We start from the raw sequence: 13,064 nt of genomic DNA, 5'->3' as shown, positions 1-13,064 counted from the left end.
AAAGTAAACCAGAAAACGAAGAAAGAAAAGAAAAACCTCCAAAGCGTTTACAGCAAGGGAAGAATATGGGAAAGTTACCAACGGAAAAGAAAGACAAAACATACCTACTTAGGAATGAAAACGAAGAACTTGAGGGTGAGCACAGTGAGTATAAAGAGAAAAGAAGTTTCCCGCGTGCGATAAAAGGCAAAGAAAGAGGAAGTATAAATCTCAGGAAGGAAAACAGGGAGTTGGAAGGCTCACCAAAGGAGGAAGAATTAGGAAGTGACGACGAATTTGCAGAGTACATACTTGGAGATAGAGGACAACTGTCACAAGAAAGAAATCGTGGAACGAAATATAAATCTCTGGTCCCTACCACGCTATCCAACATTCCTCAAGTCCGAAAGAAAGAACTGGTCAGGGCTATCCCAAAGAAACCAATTGTTAAAACTAGAGCTGTGCCACAGGATAAGCCGGCACCTATTGTTGAAAAATGCACTGAAGTTGAGGAAAAACTGGAAGACTCTAATTTCTCACTAGCTAGCTTGAAGGTGGAGGCATCTGACGAAGAGGAGGACGGATCAGAAGATCAAGACACGGAAGGACAGATGGAGGAGATGGAGGAGATGGAGGAGATGGAGAAGCCGGTGTCCAGTGCAACTACAATACCTTTGAAAAGGACTTCCATAACGAAAACCGTCAAAGAGAGTCCAACGGTCAGTTCCATTTATATATTAAACTTTTTATGATGTTTGATGTTTTCATCATTTTGTGTGAGCTTTCCAAGTTAGATAACAGCTTTACTTTTTATTAGACTTGTGACTAATCGTGTAGAGAAGTCAGTTGAATGTAAAGAGGTTTTTTTTCCTGCATTACGACGACTCAACTTTAGGTTACAACAACCCCAAGTGTCAGATTGGTTGCCAAGTCATTTCTGTGTTCTCGATTCTTTAGCGGATCTTATGGAGGAAAGTCACCCACTGCCTTCTGAAGTTCACGCGTTCCCTCCGCATACCAGATGAGAGACAACTGTTTGAAATATATCTCAAACAAGAACTTCAGAAGTCGAAGATGAGGAAAGACAGTATGTATACTGAAATAATATTGTGACACATTCATTTCGTTTCACTGCACTTCATATGTTATACTCATAACAGGCACACACATATTTCTCAAACGTAATTTGAAGAAGTACCCTGGTACCTCGGCATTCGAACCGCTCCATGCTCGGACATTTCGATCGTCGGCTCGAATATTTTCTGTTCCGGCGTTGGGCTGTTTGTTCGGTTATTAACCATCGTGCTAAAACCTGTCTGAGACACCACGCCTACCCGTGACCATTTGGAATCAAAGAAAAAAGTGTCACTAAGTGCATAGATTTTGAACAGCAAACACCTTTCTGGTGTTTTATTAACGACCTCGTGGTGTTTCACATATACTTATAGATTATTTCATCCGTTATCATTTCATTCATTCATCCTATGACTGGTATTGGTGACACATGGATATACCCGGCAGCTCCCTAGGCTCACTCCTCACGCCTTTCTTGAGCGATAGAGAGTTCGTCCTGCACAGGACGACAGTTCACTTCTTCACATTCCTAAGCCAATTTTTTTCTGGCCATTGCGGCTTTGACCGCCCTCTAAAGTACCTTGAGGGACAGTCCTTCACAAGGAATGTGTCGTGTGGGGTCACATGGTCAGACCAGACCTGAACTTCAAACAAGATTTTTTGTGTAGTTCTGGGTTTAAAAATGATTCTGCGAAAGAATATCAACGAATTAACCAGGTACTCAGTAGAAAATAACCTGGTTCCGCTGCTCAGAATCTTTGAAGATTTGCGATGTCCTAACTTAGTCTGCCTTTCTGACTGATTCACTTTTCTCTGCATGAGGCTTTTTACAACTGAGATAACATCTGTCATTCAAGTTATATGTGGGTGCCCATATTGTAGTTTCTGATCAAGTTTAAGTTAACTGACAATAATTAAAGCAATAATTAACTTTACAAAATCCTCTGCAAAACCTCTAAGATAAATTTTAAGATATTTTTCAATTTTTTATGTAAAAAAAACGGATCAAACCATGCGATGCTCTGTGGAATATTCTATTGAACAGTCTTTTTCTCTTGTATTTTTTCATGTATTAAAAAATCTGTGAGTGAGTGGGTGAGAAACAAAGAGAGAGAAAGAGAGAGCCTTTGAATTTCGTCATATGATTTAAAATTTCAATAAAATTATTTAGTCTTGTTTTGATGGAACTGTTAGCCCGTCTGGTACAAAAATTAACAGTTTTCCCAGTGTGATTTTTAAATATTGCAGAGTCATTTAAAGTTCTTGATGTTGAGGGCTTCGAGCGCACAGTGTACACACGCCAGGCCCTCCGAAACCTGTTGATCGAAGTCAACAATCTGCCTACGGACCTCCGCTTTTGGGTGGAAGCCAACAGGTAAGGGAGGCTGTCTAGAGTTGATGTGACTAACTTGCCAACAGCTCTTCACCATTAGCCTTTAATCTTCCCAGCCCCATCCCTTATAAAGGTTGGGTTGGCCACAACAATTTGAAAACACGGCGGAAGGCTGGGGTGTGCTAACAAAGCTCTTTGTTCTCGTACTGTACGGATGACCCATGGCCTTCATGCGTCTTGCAGGTGGTCAAAGGTAAGGGTAAGCTGAAATTCTTAGCACCTTCAGATGCCCAGAGACATACAATGTGGTGACTGCCCTATAAATGCTTTACCTGAAATACAGTGACAAGTTTATAGCTTATTGGACAAGATGGAAGAAAAAGAAAAGAAGATGATAGGAGCTCACAGGAGGATTTCCTCAACCTTTTCACATTCGTTACAGCAATTGCCAGACAACTGTCATACTTCAAAATCTTATGAACTCTTCTTGCTCAATAGTATAAACAAATTAATTTATGAAAACTTTAAACACAAAAATTATACCAGTATTAATTACTTTAATGAAAGCATTGAGAAAAAATGGTTTTCGATGCAGGTACAAGGAACAAATTAACTCTCACGTCAACTACTACCTCAGCGTCGAGAAAGACGAGGAAATCGAGGACAGCAATCAATTCGAGAAAATGGACATTGCAGACCAACTTACTCCAGCCGCAGGAGACAGGCCAATCCAGAACTCAAGGAGGGATATATTGGCTAAAATCGAGAACGACAACCCAATCCTAGGCATGCGAGCACGTGCCATTGTTGAATGTTTCTTTAAATCTGTTTGCGACCCAGTGATTCAGGTAAGTTCTACCTAGCCTCACAGCACAGCACGACTAGTCAAACACAGAGTTGGGAAAGCAATCTTTTTACTTTTGAAATGCAACTTTCATCCACTAGTAACTTCTTCTGTTTAAAATTTTAAGATATCGGTATATGTAAAAACATTACTGAGAGCGACAGAAGGACGAGTGCAGGTAAATACACTATGAGAAGAGCGACTAGCCCTGCAAGCCTTGTCTTTGAATTCTGCCTTTTGTGTGATGACCCTAGTTCTGATCACGTGGTTGTAGGAGTTTTCACAAGAGCTGATTGTCCCGACTGTCCGTTGTTGCTGACTGGCCCGTTGCGTCCGAGTTTTCTCCCTTCATTGTTCCGATTTTCTCCCAAGTCTTTGCCCTTTGCCTTATGTAGCGGTCTCGGAGAAAAGTCCCTTGATGTTGGAAGAAAGCAGAAAATATATGTCGACTTCCGTTTCAAATAACTGTTTCCACTGACTAACCCCTGAGAAGTTCCTTGAACAGTACTTAAAGGTGTACTCAAGGCTGTGGTGGCCGTCAAAACGTTTAAAACTTATATTTAGTTACGACTGCAGTGCACGAGAGCAATGCAAAATAAATAAATAAATGATTCGTTTCTCACTTTATGAGCACTGTTTAACACTATTTCGGTTACCGATGTTTATAAAAGTCGAAAAAATCCAGTGAAATCGTCCTTTGTAGAACGATTTCAGCCTGCTTTTGATGGTAAGTAAAGCGCAATATAAATTAAGTTCATTTGTATTTTCTGTGCAATGTGTATGCACGTGTGTGCTCATGAAGTTTCGTTTGATAGTGTGAGGGCGCTGCTGTGTGTATGTGGAACGCTTTCCTTCCGGAGGACGCTGGAGAAAGGCGTTATAGAAGGTGATAATTGTTGTTGTTGTTGTTATTATTATTCCGGTCTCAGTCGTGTTGTTTATTTTAGGTGAACTGTTGCACGGACAAGAATGCCTCACAAATAATATCAAACCTCGCATCCAACGGAGTGACTCCTGACCTTTTCCACGACATCTGTATTCGTCTCTTGCCCCTTCTGTACAACATGTGGAAAGAGTGAGTATTTATCAGCCTATACAATATATGAAAAGAAAGAGTATTTCTGGACTTAGAAATGTTCTTGTGTGTTGACTATTGTTAAATAACTCTAAATGTGTTTTTCTACCATTTCTATCGCATGGCTCGGTCAATCCGTGTTAATTTTTTTGGGTACATTGAAAACAACTTTATTAGATAGGCCGAATCGAAAATGCATATATGCAAATCTGCTTAAAGCTTTTCAGAAGAATGGCTTTCACATACTGATGCATCTGAAAGACAAGAAAAAGTTGCACAGCTTCTGAAAGTCTACAAGAATCCCATCATTGGGGACTTTCTTCATCCAGAGGAACCATCAGCGGACTACCTTCACATACGGCTTTCCGACTTCAGTTTATGTCCAGTGAACAAAAAGGACGTGAAAGGTGAATCCTTTCTCCTTTCTTACCAGTTATTCCACCCTCCATCTATCCATCCTTCAGTCCGTCCATTCGTCCATACAATTATTAATCGGTCAATATCCCTTCTTCATATTTCTCTCCTTTTTATGCTGTACATGTATGTGTGTGCGTGGACGTGCGCACGGTGTGCATGTGTGTATTATGCATATTAGGGTGTGTGTGTGAGTTTGACGCGTACAAGCATGTCCGTCTGTGCATGTCAGTAAATGATTGCACAAACATTTTTCTACTATTAAAATGTTGAAAAAGGACAACGAGGATGTTACCATGGCGAATAACTAATACATTAGAGTGAGGTCAGCTAACCACAATGGGGAGACTACTAGCATCCTGTGATGCTTTCTCGTCTGAGTGGATTGACAAGACATTAATAGATGTCGCAAAGGAAGTTGTTTTGTTTTCAGATATGAACTTTAATAATAAAAAAATCCTTTTTACATTTCAGATTTTGTAGGTTGCCTGCTGACGTTTGACATTCGCAACGGCACCCGTGTTGTCTACCCCGAAACATTCAAGGACCATGAAGAAAAAACTAAACATCCGACCAACCAAAAGGACAAGGGAGCTAAAAACTGTAATCAGAACTTGCACGTAGCAAAAACAATGAAAAACAATAACATGAAAAGTTCATCTAAATTGTCCATCGTCTCCGAGGCAGCTTCAACACGAAGCTCCAGATGTAGGAACCCCTTGACCTGTGGTGAGAGAAAGCAAGGGACGAAAAATACGTGCAACAGCTTCTCTGCAGAGAGAGAATTAGAGTTGCCCATTACAAAGGAGAGAGAACAGAATCTAGAGAAGAAATTAAAAGGAAGAAAAGAAAGTGACAACAAGCAGACAAAAATTTGCTATGGACGAGAAGATTGCCAAGATGACACAGAGTCATTACTTCAAAAACAAAAATATTCTCAAGCAACTGAGGGTGGGAAAAATGGACTTGCAAAACGAAGAGCGTCTCGTGACCATGAAGGCACTAGAACATGTCTTACACATAAACTACAGAAAGGAAAACAACAACAAGCCATGCAACAATATTGTTCCATGAAACATTCAAGATTTGGCGTCGGTCAACGTGAGGTGGGTTAAAGTGTTTAATGCCATTGTTTTCTTGACTCAGCTAACATTCAGACAAAGTATGTGTTTATTAGTTGGTATAGGGGTAGCTCTCTCTGAATGAATGTGTGTGTGTGTGCGCAAAAGGACAAGTTTTCTTCAATACATACTTCGTCGGGATTGTTTAGATAATTTTAAGACCAGGCGCTCCCTGTTAACATATTCTTTTTAAGTTACAATCCGTAGGTGTAGGTATATATATATTCCCAGTACGATCATCAATTTTTTATTCTTTAAAGTTTGACCTGGAGTACTCTGGCTACAGTTGTCTGATACTATACCTGTGACTGACAATCATGCATGTCTTTGTGTGGCTCAGGTGTCCCGGTTGTTGAGTCCCACTTTGCTGAGTCCCAGTCGTCCAAGACCAGATGGTTGTCTTCGGGTGAAGGGCAGCCAGAGTTTGTGGGGGCCCGGCAGCCGCTCCTTCAATGACTATTTCGTGGAGCAGGTCAGCAGACTGATCATCCTACTGTTTGAGAGTCGCAAAGGTATTCTTGTGCACGAAGAAGAGCAAGCTGTTTCAGGTATTTTACTGTCGCTTTGTACACCTGTAATCGTCCGTCTACCTTTCTTTTTATCAGAGAGCCACAGACAATCCAATTAAATGAATGCAGATGCAGTTGCATGTCGATCCACAAGTTGATGATGACAAAACCAGAACAGATCGTAGACAAAAAAAAAAAAAAAATGTAGAAAATGTAAAATGTTTAGAGAAAACGGGAAGCTAGTTGAAAAAGGGAATATCTCGGAAATTTTCTTTCCTTTCTCTATATTTTGTTGCTGCACCACCGCTACAGACTGATACAGACTGTTTACAAACAACAAGATGAAGCAATTTTGTTTTAATCCTGACATAATATGTTTTGATGTTTACTCATTCTATCCCCTGCGCTCTTTGAAGTATGTTTAACTATCATTCTTTTCAAGTGTGTTTTTGACATTGGCAAAATCTGATATTATTTAATTGTCTAAACTGAACGAATTTGATTTTACAGGTACAGGAATGACAACAACAGGCTACTTTTTCACAGAAGTTTATACTGCTTCTGAAACGTAGAAAAGAAAGAGGCTCAAATTAAATATTAAAATGAATATATTATTTATCTTCATAACCACAAAGTAATATAAACACAATAAAGTCATATAAACAGTAATTACCATTCTGGTCAGGTTTAGCATTACAGCTAGCGCATTGGCGAATCACAAAATAAAGATATTTTTTTGGAATTTACTAAGTTTCTGGTCTTTATAATACTGACTACGGTCTTAGTGAGTGTTAAGATGGAGGCGAACAGAAGAGACTGTTGCTGCCTTACAACATCCTCAATGCTCTGTGTGGATGGCAATACATTTCTTCTTTTCTTATTAATATTTCGCGGAATCAGTCCATTCTCAAGTTTTGCTTCAATATTTAATATTGATTCTCCACCTTGGCGACTTCCGAACAGGTGAGCTGTTTTCATTATTTAATTTATTGAAAACCACTTCTAAGAGATGTTGAGGTGTTAATTACGATGAATCTTATCCACCCGCACTGACTACAGCTACCCGAAGTGTTTGTTTTGCCAGGTTCATTAAGTACACGATGCGCACGCACTCCTCGAGTTGAGCTCTTCGTGGAGGGAGGATCAGCATCCAGCTTCACCTGGGGATTAACGGTCCGTGATTCATCTTCCTGTCAGGGTGATGCCGTCTGATATCCAGCCAATCCAGGGCCTCCAGACAGTCTCAAGGTCGGACATCAGTAGTTTCTGTCACGTGGTGTACACAGGCCACGTGAGCTGCTCGTCCCGTGTCTTCTGGAACGTTCTGTTGTTCTCTACAGCCAGCAGTTGAATAGTCTGTTTTCTAAACCTTATAAAGAGAAATGAACCCATCAGCCATGAACGAAATTTCAGAATGTTTCAGTATTGATGTAAGCTTATTTATATATCAAATAGACAACAATTAAAGTGGACAAGCAAATGAAGTGAAGCTGTTGTCAAACGTTTACCAGAGATAAGATGTAGATATTCATAGGTTCTGTATTGGAGTAATACAGGGAGAAATGTTACCTTTACATTTTGTGGCTCTTAATTCTTTCATGTAGTTGGATTTCGCTTTTGTAGAGCTCTCCTACCTTCCTTTTTACTTCTTTCTTATTTTTATTTAAACATGATATCATTTTCATTTTAGATCACTCAGTTTTATATATATATAAACATATTTTCGTAGATAATATTTATCGCAAAGTGTGAGTGTAAGAGAGAAAGCCTGATTGTGCTCACGCATGTGTTGGTGCAGGTGTCAGCAGGCACAGTGAAGTTCGCTCGTCATCAAAGCATTCATCAGAGATAATCAGCTCTTCGTCTGTCTTTTTTAGACTGAGTTCTCTTTTTTTTTCTTGTCTCTATCCGCTGTGCATCTTCATTCCTCATTCTTATTTACTACGACGATGACGACAAAAAGAGAGCACAAGGGTGGGGAGCGATGATCTGTGTGAGATGATCTGCAAGTGTTATTTTGCAAAACTACTAAGGTGTGTGTGGGTGTGGGTGAGGGTGTGGGTGTGGGCAGGGGTGCTTGTTTTGACATGTTATCGCTTCATCGCTGCAAAAATAGATGCTGGGTGAATAAACTTTTCCGAAGTAACTTCAAGAGAGCGTGACGAATAATCCTTGATGGGGTGTTCTAATGGCGAGCACACACACACACACGGTCCCTCTTCCCCTCCCCACACACAAACACACACACACATCCCCCAAGCATCCGTATGCACACGTACAAGAACGCGCCTGCACCAGACACGCCCACGTGCCGACGGTTAGCGAAAACATTTACTGAGCTCGAAGGTAAGACTAGCGAGCAGATGGCCCCCAGCACCCTGGCCACTGCGACTACTACATGGAGAGAAGCTCGTCACAACGTGAACTTGACGGGAAATAGCCGTGACCTCCGGGGTTATCAAGTTTAAGCAGAGGGGGAACAGAATGGTTTTGTTAGCGGAGCCCATGAACAGGTGGTCTTTCTCAATGCCATCCCCTCCATCATAATCGCCATTTGCCGCAAGAATACAGATGGAATGAATATTGAAATGTGATTTATTCTTAAACAACCAAACCAAGCAGCACACGAATGTTTTCATTAACCTGAATTTTTTTGCGGGAGATATTTCTGTCACAATTTGTGTGCTTGTTTGTGAGCTGTTCTCTTACTCTTTATGCCAGAAACAAATCATAGTCTTCTGCATTCAACTTCTATCGTCTTTATCGTATTTCTCTCTTTCTTAAACCAAAGAAAAAGTCTCATGACTGCGGAAAGGGTTTTTCCCTGCCCAGCATACTTGACCAAATTGTCTTAAGCAAGAGTTTAATTTTTTTTTCAGGGTTATTGAATTTATTTCCAACTCAGTAGTAACACTACATTTTCCCCACAGTTCAGATATTGACTGAAGTAAACCAACAAAATAAAGCAAGTGTAAATATTCCTCTTGTTGATTGCAATGGAATGAACTTGCTAATTATGGGAAACCCCAGCAGCTCTCTGTGTATATTTTCCTTGAGCCAGGCTTCCATGCATGCAATTGTTTGCACATGTTTGAACTCCGAGAACTCGTTCGTCAAAGGCGCCGCGCCGAACTGCGGGCTAACAGCAAGTTATTGATACCTGACGAGGGAGAGGCCAGAAAAATTCTCCGCGAGTCACGTTACCAGCTACGGTGTCGACGTCACTTCCTGTTGAGTGTTTGCAGCGCTCGGCGCCTTTCTCTGTAAGGCAAGAGCAGGGGACGTGACACCCTGAACTCACCAGTCAGTCAGGATTGTCTCCTCGCATTTTCCTGGCACACCATCCTCAACATTTCTGCTTGGTTAGATTCTCAACTGAAGCAAATACCACGAATACCGTGGTCTACCTATTCTTCAACTTTGGTTAGGATATTTTTGGTTATGACCACTTACCTATACTGGTAGTTAAGGGTATAAAGTTTTGTAATCATTTATTTTAATTTTTTATTGCCCAATTTTAATGTCAGATGTACATGACAGTACACACATACATACAGACACTTGTACCCGTGCACGCACACACACACACACTAATGTTCCTGTATGCAAATATTAGTGTGTTTATGGCACGCGGAGGTGTGCGTGTACATGTACTTGCGCGCGCCTCTGTGACCTGATTACCTTTAAGCTTCCTGTTTTCGCATGTTTGTCTCCCGTCCTCCATGATATACCCATACACATTGCATGTTGTGCAGGTGCAGTTTCCACACGGTAGATTATGTTATTTTTCCACCGTCCTTCACCTTGTGTAAGGTATCTGTTCAAAAAGCAAACATCTGTCAGTCTGCTCCAGTGTTCGTGCCATCCGCCATCATCTAACATCAACTAACCTCGCGAAGAATTAAATGCGGTCAAGTTTACAGGAGACTGATATAATAACTGTGAGGTAACATTCCAAGAGAGAGAGAGAAATAGTTGGTAAAATATTTACCTCTCTCCTTGTGTCTTCTCGTCAGAAGACATTTTTTTCGCAGCCATGTTGAGGTTGAACTGACCAGCCTGTATGTACTCGAGATGTACACAGAAGCTTGGCAAAACAAAGAGCAGACACCACAGAGTGTTTGAACCCAGCAGGATGTGGTGTACATGGGAACTAACAACCACGCTGCAGGAATAATTTACTTACACTGTTGTTGACCTCTCAAGTATGTCCTTGTGTAGCCTTAAACCCCAAAGATATGTTTTTAAAAAGTGGCAGGACGAGTAGGTGATGTCAACGGCCACAGTCCGTAGACCACAGGGAGTTGTAGTATATCAGCGCAGGATACGTTCCTGACGATACTCACACAAACTTGGCAGAAAAGACAGGTAAGCAAAAAAAAAAAAAAAAAAAAAAAAAAGTTGAGCTTGCGGGTACATTCTGACAGTTGTTCCTTTATTTAGGAGGAGTTATCTCACTTTTACTGAACTGTCTTCCAGACAAACGTGGTGTAACTCTGACACCAGGGGGCTCTGTGTCTCGCTAGGAGTTTTTGGTGAGAACTGCTACGCCCTGCACTTGACATGCAGACTCTGTGAACATTGCAGCAAATGGAATGGAAAGGAATCGCGATTAAACCTGCCCGCCACATCCAAACTCTGCAACCTGGCCTCCGCTTATCTCCCCTACTGTCTTTGTGGAGACAAGAAAGCGAGGCTTGCACGTGAAGCTACTGGAGCATGGTCTTCACAAGGTGCCTGCTGTGTGATAATCGCGATTTCAGACGATCGCAGCTCGTGGATAAGCTCAGGATAGCTGTCCTGTTACTCGGAGATATTTGGGATTTTCCAGTTTCTGTTTTTCTCATTTAAAACGATGGCTTACACTGTATCGCCGTAAATCAGGTCTGACTAGCAAATAATAACAAAATAAAGCTGAGCATAAGAACTGATGTTGGCACGTGCAAACAAGTTGAACAGAGCAGTGTGAGTGCCGTCCCCTGGTCAGCATCTGTCTGTGCTTTGTCTCTGTTATATCGGGTAGCTGTCGGGTACTTGATAGTCCAAGAACGCAGACAGAGTGCAACAAGGTGAAGAAACGATGAGTAGTCGGAACCAGGTTGGAATGGAATGCCAGGTACCACAAAGGATTGCCCGCAGCATTCTTTGACATTCCTACCCTTTGGACGAGAGACATGCGCATCACTTTCTCCTCACCCTCCTGCCCTCCTGTCTTCCTGCGCTCTTTGTGTGTGTCATTCAGTACTGCGAATCGGTTTTGCAGACTAAACATTTCACAACCGTTTCATGCTCGAGATTTCGGTTTTTGTAGTGTTTCATTCTCTCCATCCTGTTCCGGGTACAGGAAAGCTCGTTCTACAATCTGTCTTAGTTTGTTCAATGATATACTGAAAATGATGGCCAAGAAAGTCCCTTCAAAATGATTTTGAGCTGTCTAGTCTCTCAAAAGACCAAGATATGTGTATACCAGATCCGCTTGACTGGTATTTCAATTTTCTGGCTGATATGAAGATAAAAATCCAGACAGGCAGACTAGTAGAACAGTGAAAAAGGGAGAAAAAAAAACTGAAGAAGGAACCGGGAGTAAGAGAGATAAAAAAGTAATATTTCATTGGCTGAACATTTTACACGCTTTTACAATCCTTAATACTCGTGTTTCTTTGTTCTCGACTCACTGCAAACTTGTTGGCTTGCTGAAAATAATTCGTGCAATATGTGAATGGGGTACTTACCTCGCTCAGCATGTGCCAATTCGGCACTTACCCCGTTGTTGTACCCGTGTTCACACATGCACACCAAGCCTGACGGTTACCTGACCAGGTATCTCGTTCATGGCATACCTGTGTGCAGGTGGTCGGCGATCCCCGGATGTCAGTTTTCTTCATTAACTTTCGCTGTTAACATCACTCGCCGGGTACTGCCAACGGGTTGAATATACTCCTTGGCAGTGTGAAACCAACTGAATACCCACAGGTCTCCTGGGCTTGGGTATTCTTAAGTCCTTTCCATAAAGTTCAAATGCCCATAATGCTTTTTACATAAACAGAAACATGTTTTCTCACCTACATCTACGGATTCTTGGGGGGATCTCTGGTAAACAAGCTCAAAGAATTTTTAAAATGCACTTTGTGAGCTTTGTGGGTGGCCTAGAAGGTGAAGCAATTCAGCTGTCTCTACTTTATAAATTTTAAGTTGTTATATTATATGTGGATGCAGCACTTCAGCACGCATGCACACATGCTGTAGACATGTTGTCCCAGTGATGGTTGCAACGATAACGGTAACGTCAATGCTGAAGACGACGACGATGATGAAGCAGCTACCTAGCACCGACACCAGACAAACAATGTGCTGGCCTTTCGGTGCAGTCCCTGTACAACATGAAGCCTGCAAACTACAAAGGGCAATACTGTTGCCCATGCAGCAAGGGGTAGTTGGGTTTCACGAGAATCTCTTATCGCCTGTCGACGATCTGAACATCTAATGCCGATAAACAGAAAGATGAAGTGGCTGGAGTGCTGATGCGTAGTTGTGGTCTCTGATGGATACATCAGGAATTTCCAGCCACCCCGCCTTCTTCCCCCCGAGTACTCGCTTTGAACAGTGCACTGACAGGCATGCAGACACATCTCTGAAAGTATGTACACGCTGCATACTACATGCCTCGTACACCTTCTTCTGTCTGGTGGCATGTCTGTACCTGAGGGAGGTCACG

At 41.7% G+C, this 13,064-nt stretch overlaps 1 protein-coding gene across 4 annotated transcripts; it reads left to right on the top strand.

The window, feature by feature from the left end:
- The first annotated feature begins 27 nt into the window (after positions 1-27).
- LOC112576828 lies at positions 28-9,056 on the top strand. Of its 4 annotated transcripts, none has more exons than XM_025259592.1 (9): positions 28-698; positions 937-1,066; positions 2,302-2,428; positions 2,982-3,234; positions 4,178-4,305; positions 4,525-4,712; positions 5,194-5,825; positions 6,181-6,352; positions 7,434-9,056. In XM_025259592.1, the coding sequence occupies exons 1-9, from the start codon at positions 66-68 to the stop codon at positions 7,559-7,561; spliced, it is 2,391 nt and encodes a 796-aa protein (XP_025115377.1). In that variant the 5' UTR covers positions 28-65; the 3' UTR covers positions 7,562-9,056. The 4 variants fall into 4 exon arrangements, with proteins under 4 accessions (XP_025115377.1, XP_025115380.1, XP_025115379.1 ...); XM_025259595.1 differs by lacking the exon at positions 7,434-9,056 and adding an exon at positions 6,860-7,425 and having other exon boundaries at positions 6,181-6,312; XM_025259594.1 differs by lacking the exon at positions 7,434-9,056 and adding an exon at positions 6,860-7,425.
- The last annotated feature ends 4,008 nt before the right edge of the window (positions 9,057-13,064 follow it).

Source organism: Pomacea canaliculata, linkage group LG12 (genome assembly GCF_003073045.1).
Source record: "Pomacea canaliculata isolate SZHN2017 linkage group LG12, ASM307304v1, whole genome shotgun sequence".
Classification (NCBI taxonomy): Eukaryota; Metazoa; Mollusca; class Gastropoda; order Architaenioglossa; family Ampullariidae; genus Pomacea; species Pomacea canaliculata.
The sequence above is the reverse complement of the archived record's forward strand: the minus strand, read 5'-3'. Positions and strand labels throughout refer to the sequence as shown.

Coding starts and splice junctions, on each gene's coding strand:
- LOC112576828 (XM_025259592.1), top strand. CDS start 66: ATGGGAAAGTTACCAACGGAAAAGAAAGACAAAACATACCTACTTAGG. Junction 699..936: donor CCGTCAAAGAGAGTCCAACG/GTCAGTTCCATT, acceptor TCGATTCTTTAG/CGGATCTTATGGAGGAAAGT. Junction 4,306..4,524: donor CTGTACAACATGTGGAAAGA/GTGAGTATTTAT, acceptor ATCTGCTTAAAG/CTTTTCAGAAGAATGGCTTT.